General features: G+C 37.1%; 1 protein-coding gene across 1 annotated transcript; it reads right to left on the bottom strand.

Annotated features, from left to right (window-relative positions):
• Positions 1 to 1,524: 1,524 nt before the first annotated feature.
• Positions 1,525 to 13,662, bottom strand: spo11 (SPO11 initiator of meiotic double stranded breaks). Its single transcript, XM_036591766.1, has 13 exons — positions 13,559 to 13,662; positions 13,336 to 13,449; positions 12,569 to 12,657; positions 10,539 to 10,605; positions 10,129 to 10,237; positions 6,593 to 6,679; positions 5,770 to 5,806; positions 5,259 to 5,368; positions 4,995 to 5,094; positions 3,385 to 3,422; positions 3,042 to 3,118; positions 2,014 to 2,125; positions 1,525 to 1,644 (listed from the first exon to the last, which is right to left on the bottom strand). The coding sequence occupies exons 1-13, from the start codon at positions 13,660 to 13,662 to the stop codon at positions 1,525 to 1,527; spliced, it is 1,164 nt and encodes a 387-aa protein (XP_036447659.1).
• Between the last annotated feature and the right edge of the window lie 217 nt (positions 13,663 to 13,879).

A 13,879-nucleotide genomic window follows, 5' to 3' on the forward strand; every position in this document is an offset into this window, starting at 1 on the left:
AAAGATGAGGAGGGGTTCACCACTCTGTGAAAGAATGCACAATCAAATAGTGCAACAATGCAAGAATATATTTCTCAACATAAAATAGCAAAGAACTCATTGTCTACTGTACATAATAACATTAAAAGATTCAGACAATCTGAAGAAATCTCTGTATGTAAGGGACAAGGCCAAAAAATAGTATTTGCTGGCCATGATCTTTGGGCCCTTAGATGGCACTGCATTAAAAACAGACATGATTCTGTAGTGGAAATCACTGCATAGGCTGAGTAACACTTCTGAAAACCAGTTCCTATGAAAACAGTTTGTCGCTGCATCCACAAATGCTAGTTAAAATTCTAAAACGCAAAGAAGAAACCACATATAAACAGGATCCAGGAATGCTGCCACCTTCTCTGGGCCTGAGCTCATTTAAAATGGACTGAGTTGAAGTGGAAAAGTGTCCTGTGGTCCAACAAATCAACATTTGAAATTCTTTTTGGAAATCATGGAAGCTGTGTCCTCCAGTCTAAAGAGGACTCAAAAGCCAGTATTCATGATGGTACAGGGGGACATTAGTGCACATGGCATGGGTGACGTGCCCATCTGTGAAGGCACCATTGATGCTGAACGATATATACATGTTTTGGCAACATATGCTGCCATCCAGATGACATCTTTTTAAATGAGTGCATGTATGTAGTTAAAATTCACACTTGGAAAAAAAATGTGACGCTTTTTCCACATTTTTCTACTGCCTCCTCTTTGAGAAGACCACATGGCTAGTGGCCCCCAGGTTATTTAAATTTGAGACCCCTTCTCTACATGCTTAAAAAAAGTGGGAGTTTATATGGTTTATATTCAGTTGCATTTACGTGGTGATTCTGGTGATTTGGACTTGAGTACTAGAAGGTCTTGGTGTTGACTCTGACTTGATGAGTCCACGTCTTAGTCTTGACTACAACACTATGGTTTGACATAGAGAAGCCTGCATGCAGTGATACTCTTTTTAAACTCTTTAAAAATATCTACCTCAAGAGTTGAATTACCTATTTTTAATAAAGCTAAATGCAATCATTCAATGCAAGCAATTACTCAAATTACTCAATTTGTAAAAAAATGGTTTGTAGAAAATTACGTTTCTCCAGACAGTTTCTCACATTATTAATAAAGAGATTCTTTTAAACTTGCACTTTATTTTTATTATGTGGGTACATCAGTGAATTGGGTGGATGAATTACACATGTATGCAATGGGAAACATATGTCCTGTTGGTTTATGTCATTCCATTCTCTAAAATGACTGAAATGAATCGCATATTACTGCAGCAATACCAAATTCACACACAGTATGCGTGAACATCACATTAATTATTTACAACTTAATGAATAAACAACAAATAAATAAATAATTAAACAGAGCAAAGGGCAAAATAGGCAAAAGAGCTACCAACCCATAAATTAACAGAGAAACTGTGTAAAGATAATTATTGTGATTATGGTCTACTGCAATACAGGAAAGTGTCCAGCAGAGAGCACTGTGGGTTCATATCCACCCCCCATAAAGCAGCTTATTGGGTAGGTACACACGGGTAAGGAAATGAGGAGCTATAGATGCAAGGCACTGGATCTCAGCTTTCTGCTTACATGTCAGCATGATATCCATCTTAGAGATACAGACACATACGCACACAGACAAACGGTCATACACATCAATATACGAGACCTACAGACTAAATAACTTCCTGACTTTTGTATCTTTCAAGATCCACAGAGAAACTTGCTCTGAAAAACCCAGACACTTTATTCCACTGAGGGAGTGTCCTAAGCACAACAGTCACATTTTAATAGGCTGTGTCAGATATTCAGCATTTCAGTAAATTAGAAAAGTGATCAATTTAGCACCACACATTGCTTAAAAGTAGACAATCTCTTAAATATAAAAGCCACTAAATCTTCAGAAATTACTAGCAAAACATGGAATTTTAAATTTGTTTGGATGTAAAACTGGATCAGAGTCACTCCCTGTATTTACCTCTCTCTCCCATGCAGGCTGGCAAGAGATGTAAGGTCTTTTTCTCAGACTTATCAGCTTGCTCTCATCGCTCTTTGTGAATGGAATCAGAGCATCCTGTGGCACCTCAAGCCTGGATCACACAAACACACCATGTGTCAGTATATCAGAAGGGACAGAGAGGCTAGGGTTTGACTATGTTCATGGAACAAAATTATTAAGTTAAGGGTTGCGTCAATCGATGCTGATAGCTGAAATTTTTATGTAGGCTACATCGACCAACGCAGATGTCTGAACTTTTAGAAAATGTAGAAGCTGGAACTATGTCTACTGTACCTGCATTAATAGTATGGAGAAAAACAGTTATTTGTAAAGGGTTACAAATGCAGTAACATGAATACATTTTTTTATTTTTGCACTATAACCTTTTGTTGCCTATATGTTTTATTCTTTTTGAGTACAATAAACACATCATCAAAGATCAGTTTGAAATATCTGTAAAATCGGATAATTTTTAAAGCAATCATCTGTCGATACCTGCCGATATGATACCTGATTAGGTTTATCATAATCTGTACTGAAATGATTGATGAACTGATTAAAACTATGCGCTAAACCTTGCACACCAAGCAGTTTAAGCTTGTGTAGTGCATAAACTCCACTGGATTAGAGAGCAAAAAAAGAGAGAATTTGGGAATCATCCAAAACTGCATTTAATAATGAACATTTTTGCATTCTACAAATAACTGTCTCAAGGACACGTTTTTTTCTTGCAAGAATATTTTCCAAACTCTAGACATCTTATTTATATGTATTTTAGGTTATAACCACAGTTACGTCTGTTTATTCAGGTTTCTAAATTACTTTAAAGAGGCCATGATTTCATTTTCACCATATAATGATCAAACCCACAATAAGAGCTGTGTTTAGAGAGGGAAGGAGAAAAAAACAGCAACAAAAACCAAAACAAAACCAAACAAGCAGCAATCCTGTGAAGATAGCCTTCTTCTCCAGCCACAGAGTGGAGAAATGAAGTGGCTTTTCCAAACCTTTCAATATCTGAAGGCAACAGGCCCATCCACAGGATACAGGGGATGGCCAGACTTGGGGCCTCAAAGGCCATTGACTGGAAACAGAAAGCAGCAGAAACTTTTAGGCTATACAAATACTGGAGCATCACTTTGCACAAGCTGAACTGTAGAAAAGCCAAACAAGGAAGTATTCTGTGCAGAATTTATAATTTGCAAGTGTAAGACTGGGTGCTAAAAACAATCAGCTTGATATTTTCTTGTTAAAAAATCAGGTTTATTGATTATATCAAAATACATACAGCACAATCCCTTGCAGCATGATACATCATGAAATTCCCAAATTGCAGACTACAGAACTTACCATGGATCCATACTTATAGACGCACATGATCTCAATGCCTGAGAAAAAAAAGGAAAAGAGAGACTGATTCTGCAATCACCACCGTCGTACTCTAGCACAGGGGTTATGAATTCAGTTCCATTTATTGATTTACTTATCATTTAAATACCATGCTTAGCAGGGAAAAGAAATTTTGAAAAGCAATATGTATTTTTAAAAGAGAAGTATTCAGATGTTTCAGTGCTCAGTTTTTGTAGAGCAATTTCTATTTGATATACAGGGAGTAAAAATGCCTTAGTCACAATTACTAAATATAAAGAAAAAAAGAATTCGCATTTCAGATGGCATTTTTGTAGTGTTGTAGCTCGCTCTCCAGTGACACTCACAGCTCACAAAGCAAAGAAAGGGTTCATTGGTACCAGGCGAAAATACTACCAACAATGTGCAAACGAATTGTTTTTTCGGTCACAGCATCATCAAGATTCAACCTTGGGATTTCCCAATGAAAAAAAGGGCAAAACTCTGTAAGGTTGTGCCATCAGGACATCCAATATGAGCAACCCCTTGTTTAAATCTACACTAAATATACACTATATGCCACCCCCACACACACCCTTTTGCAACTTTAACAGCTTACAATCTTCTGGAAAGGCTTTCCACAAAATTTCAGAGTGTGTTTGTGGGAATTTGTGCCTATTCAGTCTGCTTTCACAGTTTCAGTGTGACTATGTCTTTTATCATTTTTGACTGAAGTATTATGCAGTAGTTGTATAAACAAATATGTTTAATTAAACAACAGTTAGTTCCAGCCACGCAAGCTGATTGGTTGAGAAGCGTTCTAACCGTGCTGATATTTCGCCATAACATCATGGGTTTGTCACAAGCACTGTATCACTCTGCTAAGACGCCGATGCTAAGCAATGAGTTTGACTGCTGTAGGAGACGCTCAAGCCATTTGAACGTTTTTACTTCTTACTTAGCACACAAACAGAAAATTGATACTTTTAAAATTACATTTCACCTACAGCCCATTTGGTCAAACTCTGAAGATGAGACTACACTAAATTCTCAAACTGTCATTACCACTGAGCAAACTTTTCAGTCGGCAGCTGTGACAGAAGAAAACCTAAACAACCTGGAATTAGCCAGAAATGAACCGAATACCATTTACCAAACGTGTAGTCTCATCCTCAGAGTCTGACCAAATCGGACTGAGCCATAAAACTGCCACAATAAAAAACAAAAAAGCTTGCTCAGTGGTAATGACATTTTTGGAATTTAGTGTAAGGAGCTGGGGAATTAACTGCTGGCTGTAAAGTGAGTGAGCGGAGCTCGTTACTCTGACGTAACAACAAGCTTCTTGTTAAGGAACTATAATTTGGTGGAAGGAATTGCTAACATTAAACATATTAAATGACACGTTCACGGCCCAATTTATTAATTTCTTACTTTGATTATTTAACTGTTGTATAAAAGCAATAGAACACTCGAGGTCGCGTGTTACCGTGTATAACATCACGGCTGTGATGATCTATGGCACTTGTCTTCGGCTTGTGCCTGCAACCAAATCATAGCCATTATGTTATTTCGTGATAACACACTCCCTCTCATGTTCTATTGCTTAAACATACCGTGTGGGTCTGCATCCACCAAAGCAAAGACTGGAATATGCAGTGTGTCCCACAGTTTCCTCACCATTAGTCTGCTGTTGACATCTGGTACACCTTTACCCTAACAAAAACAGATCAACAGTCAGTCTTCGACAACCCTCCTTCTCTACTCTCTCACTTCCTCTCTCTCTCTCACACACACAAACACACACACACCCACACACACACACACAAATATGCACACTTTATCCAATGTCCAGCAACTAATGCACCAGACATACTTACAGTTATGATGACACATGGATGCAACCGAGTGCAAAACTCGTCATCCAAGAGCCTCTGGAAAGTTGCATCTTTTTCAACAACTAGAACAAATTTTGCAGATGACACAATACCTTAATGCATAAGGAAAAAAACATTTACAAATATGAAGGAGGTACCAATGTGGAAGAAATGTCTGGGCCAACAAGAAGAAGTGATAATTTCATTTTTTTTTTTTTAAAACAAGTTTACATCATAATCCACATATGAAGTGTAAGAATGTAAAGCGGATAATTTGTTGGATGGATAAATTATTGATTTATTAATATAGTTATCTCAGATATGACAATTATTGTCAAATTTGACATTATTTTATGCACATTTTTACAGTAATAATAAGTAATTTTCCCATTTATGGACAAATAATACATTATAATGGGCACCCCTAACAAACACATGCACACATTAATGCACACAAACATCCACATCAATGTATAACAATGTTATTAACTCTTTAAGTGAATGAAAAGGATACTTGTAATCCCACTGACATTAGAGGACACAGGGACTGCCTATGGACAAATGTATTTTTCAATCATTAGAAATTCAGGCTGGTTTTGAATACCAAACATAAATACACCGGTTTCACATACTCAACATAAAATCAGTAAAATCTTTATGTAACAACTCTGTGTAGTACACTCACTAATATTGGCAGCAACTTATCTGTGGACTGAACCTGGAGACTATGACAAACACAAAGACTGTGACGAAAGATGAACAACAGAAAGGATGATGTTTTGGCTGACCGTATGTTATTCTCATGGAGTCAGAAATGATTACATATTGAGAACATATAGGCAAAAACCATAAGAGATTTTGGGCTGAATATGGGTGGGAACAAACTGAGTTTAAAATTTCTAGACCAATCCAGGGTGGAGCTGAAAGTAGGGTGTGATGAAGCCAACATTGTCTGATAGACAGCCAGCCTATTGTTAGCCTATAGATAAGTAAGCATGGCTGAAAAGCCCCCCCTCAAAAAAGCATATAGATGTGTGGGGCAGAGTGTGTGTGCAGAGAACACACTACATGCAGTAAAAATAAACATTACCTCTTGCAGGAGAAAAACAATTGTGTTGGCTAACGATAGTATTTCATTAGCTAGTTTGTGCTACCAATCGTAATCCAAAAATTAACAGAGCACAGATTGATAGGTTTTAGAGTGTACCCTTGTTAGTGCATGTTTGTTGTTTGTAGCTGTCCCTAGACATGTATTCTCATTACAAGATCATGTCTGACCCTTCAAGACTAACTTATATAAGTACTGTGTGTATAGTTTGATGATGGTTCTGACTTACTGCGGAACTAGAAGAACACTCCACCCTCGTGCCATCTGCCTCCAAGTAACACAGATCACCAGAGATAAATCCTTTAGAAGTGGCAAGCTGCAAACGGATACACACACACAAATGTCAAACTCCTCCACATTCAAAAATGACAAACTGCAAAAAATGACAAGATTATTAGCATTCCTTGTGGTTTAATCAAGAGAAGTGTTCTTTGAATATGATAAACGGTTGTTTGAATATGCAGGTGCTTCCAAAGGAATTCTAGATTAAAAGAACAGCTTATTACAAGGCAGATTAAAATATACATCAGTGGTTCTCAGTCCATCCTGGAGACTTAGGCACTTATATTTTCTGTGTTCTAATTACACCTAATAAAGATTAATGGAAATACAAAACATGATCTGAATCAGATGTGTTATAACAGAGAACAACTATAGTCCCTGGAACTGAGATTGAGAAACACTGCTACACATCACCATGAATACAAGTGTGTGTTGTCAATATCATATATGTTATATACTGTATTACAACCCCATTTCTAAAAAAGTATGGACGCTGTGCAAAATGTGAATAAAAGCAAAATGCAATGATGTGCAAATCATTTAAACCCTATATTTCATTGAAAATAGTACAAAGATAATTTAGCAAATGTTGAAACTGAGAAATTTTATTGTTTTTTGAAAAATATAGCCCATTTTGAATTTGATGCCAACAACATGTTCCAAAAAAGTTGGGACGGGGGCAACAAAAGGCTGGTAAAGTTGTGCAATGCTAAAAAAAAAACACCTGATAGTTAATTGGCAACAGGTCAGAAACATGATTGGGTATAAAAAAAGCATCCCAGAGAGGCGGAGTCTTCCAGAAGTAAAGATGAGGAGGGGTTCGCCACTCTGTGAAAGAATGCATGAGCAAATAGTGCAACAATTCAAGAATAACATTTCTCAAAATAAAATAGTAAAGAACTTCTGTTTCTCATCATCTATGGTACATAATGACATTAAAAGATTCAGAGAATCTGGAGAAATCTCTGTATGCAAGGGACAAAGCCAAAAAACAGTATTTACTAGCCATGATCTTTGGGCCCTCAGGTGGCACTAATTCTAATTCTCTAATGGAAATCATAGTATGAGCTCAGTAACACTTCTAAAAAACCACTGTCTGTGAAAACAGTTTGTCGCTGCATCCACAAATGCAAGTTAAAACGTGAAGAAGAAACTGTACATAAACAAATCCAGAAACACTACCACCTTCTCTGGGCCTGAGCTCATTTAAAATGGACTAAGGTGAAGTGAAAAAGCATTTGAAATTCTTTTTGGAAATCATGGACATTGTGTCCTCCGGACTAAAGACCACTCAGCTTGTAATCAGTGCACTTGTTATCAAAGCCAGTATTCATGATGGTATAGGGGAGAATTAGCGCACACTGCATGGGTGACGAGCACATCTGTGAAGGCACCATTAATGCTGAATGATATATACATGTTTTGGCAACATATGCTGCCATCTAGATGACGTCTTTTTCAGGGAAGGATTTGCTTATTTCAGCAAGAGCAATGCCAAACCACATTCTGCATGTATTACAACAGCATGTCTCTAGGGCTGGGCGATAAAACGATAACAATAATTATCATAATATAACTTTCCTCAATAGAACTATAAGAAATGTTCGATAAATATTCAATGTAATAGAGTATTCTCACACTAGCAACAGCCCTGGTGGGGTTTTCTACTGCAACAAAGCGACACTACTCTGCTATCGCCAGGAGAGGGCACACTTCCGAGTTTTTGGACATGATTACAGAGGGAGGGGGCGACAAGTAAAATGAGTCGCCAAATATACTTTAGCAACGTCTGAAACGTGGAGTTATATATTCCCTGTTTGAGTGGAGCGATCGGTGATCTGTTCTCCTGTGATCGAGTGTGAGTGATAAGTGGCGTATCTGTACTGGCCCAGAGTGAACTCACTTCTTTCCTAACATCCTAACAAGCTTTAGCAGTGTTAATTCACGTCTGCTCCTCACAACTACAGTGCTGTTACAGCGCTCGAACAGTCATATTTAGTATAAGTGCATTCCCAAGCAGCGAAAGTGAAAGAAAGAAGTGGGTTCATGCAAGTGAAACGAAAGTAAACTGAAAATGCTGCGTGTGGCGTTGGAGAGCGAGAAAACATTATTTTTCCATGCTAGCTGTCTTTAGCAGCTGGCTAACTTTAAGCAGTGCTCCGTCACTCGCACAACACGGCGAACTGATGTTACTGTAGATCAAACACCGCAAAAAAGCACCGGTTTCAGTTTAAACGTACCTAAAAGGAGGACTCTGTTGTCTAGTGTTAGATATATTGTGGTTTACCCCTCAAACACTTACAGAGAAATCCAGACGTCTGCTAGCTGGTGTCTAAATACTGTGATACGCTCTGACATGGATGCGGTAGGAGTGTAGGCAGTAAGGCAGTGTGATCCATCACTGACGTACTGAGCCAGCTACTATTTGCTGTTCGTACTAAGTTGACGTTGTTGAGAACTGAACAGTAACCGGATAGCTGAGCACTCGTCACCAGACAGCTAAAATAATCTGTTTTCTTTCTTAAATTATGAATATTACAAAATTTGCAGCTGTGCTTTTCCAGCTTCCCCCCCCCAGTATCCCAAGACAGAATTGTGAAATGTTCCACTGTCTGGCAAGTGTTTGTCATGTTCCGACCAAAAAGTCTAGTTTAAAAAAGCAATTAACCACTCAGGAGCAAAAATCAGCCATTAAAATTTATTGCGATATGTATTGATATCGAACGATATGAATTTTGTGTATCGTGATAACATTTTTGGCCATATCGCCCAGCTCTACATGTCTCCATATTATAATAGTCCAGGTGCTAAACTAGCCTGCCTGCAGTCCAGACCTGTCACCCGCTGAAAACGTGGCGCATTATGAAATGAAAAATATGACAAAGGAGACCCCGAACTGTTGAACAACTGAAATCTTATATCAAACAAGAATGGGAAAACATTTCACTTTCAAAACTGCAGCAATTGGTCTCTCTGAGGTGATGAAACACAGTTGTTTTTGTAGTATTTTCCTTGACATGCTTTGCAGATCATTGCATTCTATTTTTATTTACATTCTGCACAGCGTCCCAACTTTTTTGGAAATGGGGTTGTTATGTCAATATATTTCTAATCCTTTAACGTATCAACATTTTCTGGTGTTTTTAATTCATGTGGCTACAAGTGTAAAGTAATTTTTGGTAGTCATTGGCACATTTGTAGACTGTGTGTACATGGTTTAGTGATAGCTGAAATGATGAGCTAGAAAAGAAAGCACAAACAATTGGTAAAGTACTGCTCATTCTCAGCTGTTATAGTATATTTGGAGAAAAAGCTGTTATCTGTATCCTTAAAATATATTTTTATTGTAAGTGTAAACTTGGATTGCATAATGACTTTAAACTAACATTTGGATTTTATGACATTTATCCATATTTTAATCCAAATAAAGTACTTATAGTGCATGTGTGTGTTTAATTAATAGAATTATACTTGCACATGTACCACATGTAAGCTCCTCCGAGGAACTCTGAGCATGCATGAAATATCATCCACAATTAAATCCAGATTCCTCTGTGTCCCAAACAGCTGAGGGTCATTATAGTACATATCCCTGTTGGACACAAGGCAATAATATTCCAGTGCACATATGCCTTTGACAAATAACTCCATAAAAAATATCAAAGCTTCCACCTGCTCTTATAATTTATGATGTACGGGCCTGATTGTTTGAGTTAGTAAAGAAAATAACCACATCAAAATGTTTCTGATGTAGCCTGAAATATTTTGCAACAGCTGATAGCTGACAAAACCCTACAACAAAAAGATCAACAATCATAACTGCACAACGCCAGTTAATGAGAACAAATTATTTACATCATGTTATTATTCTGAATTCACATTCAAATACATACCTTTTGGTTGCATATGAGTCAGTTTGGACTAGTTTGTAAATCATTGCCAGGACCTTTAAAAACAGTGCTGTAAGCAGAAAAATACCTAAATTTAACAGTTAAAAAAAAAAAAAGTAGAGCAAAGATTTTCCTAAAGCAGTACACTTACCTGTTCTGCATTTTTATATCTTGTTTGTAGTGGTGGGCAATATGGCAAAAATATAATATCATGATATTTATTATTTGAATTTTCATGAAATGTCATGATATTCACATTTTTGGACATCTGATAAGTTGAAAAAGACAACAAAAGAAACCAACAGTGTCGGATTAAAAAAAAAAAACTATCAAAGCTATGAATACTAGTTATTTTTTAATCACTTTGCTGTTCTAAATCTGCAATTGATTGTGATAACGATAAATATCGTCACATTGCCCAGCTATCCTTGTTTAGGGGGTTTTTTCAGCAAATAAAAATTGTCTGTCTTTGATAAATGATGTTATTTGCTTTGGCCGAGTGTTTTGCGGCACTGTTATGCTGCACACTGACACGCCACCCAATGACTTCAGAAACAAAATAACAAATAAGCAAGAAATGTTTCTGCAACTTACATTGTACTATTACCACTTTTAGTTACATCCTAACTATGGTTAAGCTCATTCCTAAGTTGTCATACTGCACAAAGTAAAACTATAACACATCTTCCAGCATGTTTCACAAATCAGTATTTTCAATTGTTTGTAGCCTTTACAACTGCCCTTACATTACACTGTGCATACACACACTGTTTACCTCAACTACAGGTGTTTTACACAGATGAGCTAGTTGCTTATCTCGTCATTATTGTACTCTGACAATTGTGCTTTCACCGGGCACTAAGGATTAATTTGGCAACTGTACTTTAAAAGCAAAATGAATGTTGGGATTTCTTTTTTACTTCTGCATCCAAAAAAATGCATCAGATTGTGGTGCAAAAACAACAATACATATAGTATCCTGAAATTTGTGTAGCATTACAGGCCTAGTCCCACTTAAGTAGTCTTTCTCATTAATTTAATCACTATGGCTTCTCAGTTACAGCATTCGTCGTTTAAAAAAATCTCACATTACTAATTCTGATTTCTCATCAGTGTGAACCAGTCCATGTCTTTGTTACCTAACCTTTATTACCAGACTACTGTGATGCTCTGCTCTTTGGATGCTCTAGTGGGTACCTAAACAAGCTAAGTGAGTAAGTTACTGTTCTGTCTGGTAGTACATTTTTATTTAACTTGTTACAGATTACATTTGCCTAAACCTGTTTACAATATGATTACAATATGCATTTATAATGAATGAACAAAATCATGTCCCGTAGCAGTAACTTTTCAGAAAACAGAAAAAATCCGCTTAAGTTTATATGTAAGTTAAAGTAATTTTGGGCCATTTCTATTGGTTTTTTTTCATCATGATATTTTGATGCAATGTAGAGGGCAGTTGGCATTTTCAAATCATGCAAAAAAACTTATGTATGTATGTAAAAGCTTATATATGGTTTTGTTTGAACAGTGACAATATAATTATGTTGAACATACTACGTATTTCCTATGAAACCTATTTAGAATATTTTACCTCAAACATGTTTATTAGTTTTGCCTCTCTGTAGAGCACTCCTCTCCTGAGAGTAGAATCCCACACTGGTACCCTTTCTGTGGTTACTCTAAATTATTAGTAGCAGCTCCTAGTCCAAACCTTTAGTAAAAAAGCTACTGGATGATACTATATTGTTCCTTCCACCGCATGAGAAAGACTCTGTTTAGATCTTGCTGTACATTTTATCCATGTCTCTTCTGCCTGTAAGTTTACTATCAAAGGTATCTTCGATATCTCTCCTTACGGTGTTTTTCTGTGCCATTGCCACACTTAGCTCGCTAAGAATCTGGACCCATTTCACTGTAAAACTGTTTCAAAAAGTGGTATAATACATTCCTTGAATTGAAGTCAATTTTCTCAACTACAAACAAATCTTAAAAAACAAGACATTAAATATTTTCATATATAACGCTCTCACCAAACTTGTGTACAGATGAAGGGCAGTCACTTCGTATAGTTGTGACAGTGGTATCTGAACTCATCAGCAGGCCAACAGACTTGTCAAACCTGAGAATTAAACAAAATATGGACTAGACAGAAACTGACTGACACTGGTGCACAAATGTCTCTACTATCTAACCTATTACTTGATATGACAAGCATACACGTACAGCTATGCACAATGCACTTCATCAAAAGCCATTACCTTACAATAAATTATGGTATTCATTGATACTGATCAGATTTATGCCCTACCTATATCATGCCTGCCATGGCAGCCATTAACTTAACTGCATGCTTAATTAAAGTCAATAAACAACCCAAACAGACATCCATTACTTTAATATGTGAAAGCAGACCATCACTTTTCTGGCAATCAGGATCTCAGCCCGCCAACTGAAACACCCTTCAGGCCTTAATAAGCTTTGACTTTTTTTTTTTGGTAACTCAAACACTTCCTCTTCTTTGTTTGCACATTAAACACCTCTTCAAAAGGCCAGATGTGTATGTGAATGTGTACGGGCGTATGCCTCTGAGCACAGAGGGAGTGTAATTTGCTCAAGAAGTGACATGTACATACAGTACTAAAGTTATTTTAGTTGAAAGGACGAAGATCAGGCTCCTTGTACTCTTTATAGTCTATACTATAAGCTATACACTATAGCCGATTAATAGATTTAATTTATAAGCTGTTCCAGTCTCTGGAAGTTGCCCTATAACTGTTTTACAGACAAGGAATCCTACCTTGTGTTAGACCAACAAGAACGAGTGTTCAGTTCCAACACCGGTGCTTCTCTCTTGGATAAACTGTGGACTATCTTCTGTATAACCTTCTCTATTCGCGTTAAAACGTCTAGCCTGGTCGTGGCAAATAAAGGCATTGGTCACGAAAATTAAGGTACAATAACAACCAACAACAAATCAAAATCCAATACCACTGAATCACAAATGAATTTACTGTCATTACCTAGCGATATCCTCAGTGTAGCTGGTTACGGTTTCCCCAACTGTTTCGAGATTTTGCAACAGCACAGCTCGTAATTTACCTACCTCGGAGAACTGTTCAGTCATGTCTGTCGGATGAGTCACAGATTAACGTTAAGTCTTAACCGATATAAATGGAAAGCCTCCAACGGGTCCAACGGCGACAATTCTAACCGCTAGCTACGTGGCTTCATATCGATATACAAATTTCCTGAACGTGACGTTAGTCTAGCTAACGTTACCTCTTAGCAAGCAAACCAAGCTTTATGGTTTGCTGTCGCCTAATTTTAACAATCGGCCGTCC

The sequence above is a fragment of the Colossoma macropomum genome, unplaced genomic scaffold (genome assembly GCF_904425465.1).
Source record: "Colossoma macropomum unplaced genomic scaffold, Colossoma_macropomum, whole genome shotgun sequence".
Classification (NCBI taxonomy): Eukaryota; Metazoa; Chordata; class Actinopteri; order Characiformes; family Serrasalmidae; genus Colossoma; species Colossoma macropomum.

What these genes read in the sequence shown, in the direction of transcription:
- spo11 (XM_036591766.1), bottom strand. Translation starts at nt 13,662, where the DNA reads ATGACTGAACAGTTCTCCGAGGTAGGTAAATTACGAGCTGTGCTGTTG. An exon ending in TACACTGAGGATATCGCTAG is followed by an intron (nt 13,450 to 13,558) that starts GTAATGACAGTA and finishes TGCCACGACCAG; the next exon opens with GCTAGACGTTTTAACGCGAA. An exon ending in TTGCCTTCAGATATTGAAAG is followed by an intron (nt 2,126 to 3,041) that starts GTTTGGAAAAGC and finishes TGTGTGATCCAG; the next exon opens with GCTTGAGGTGCCACAGGATG.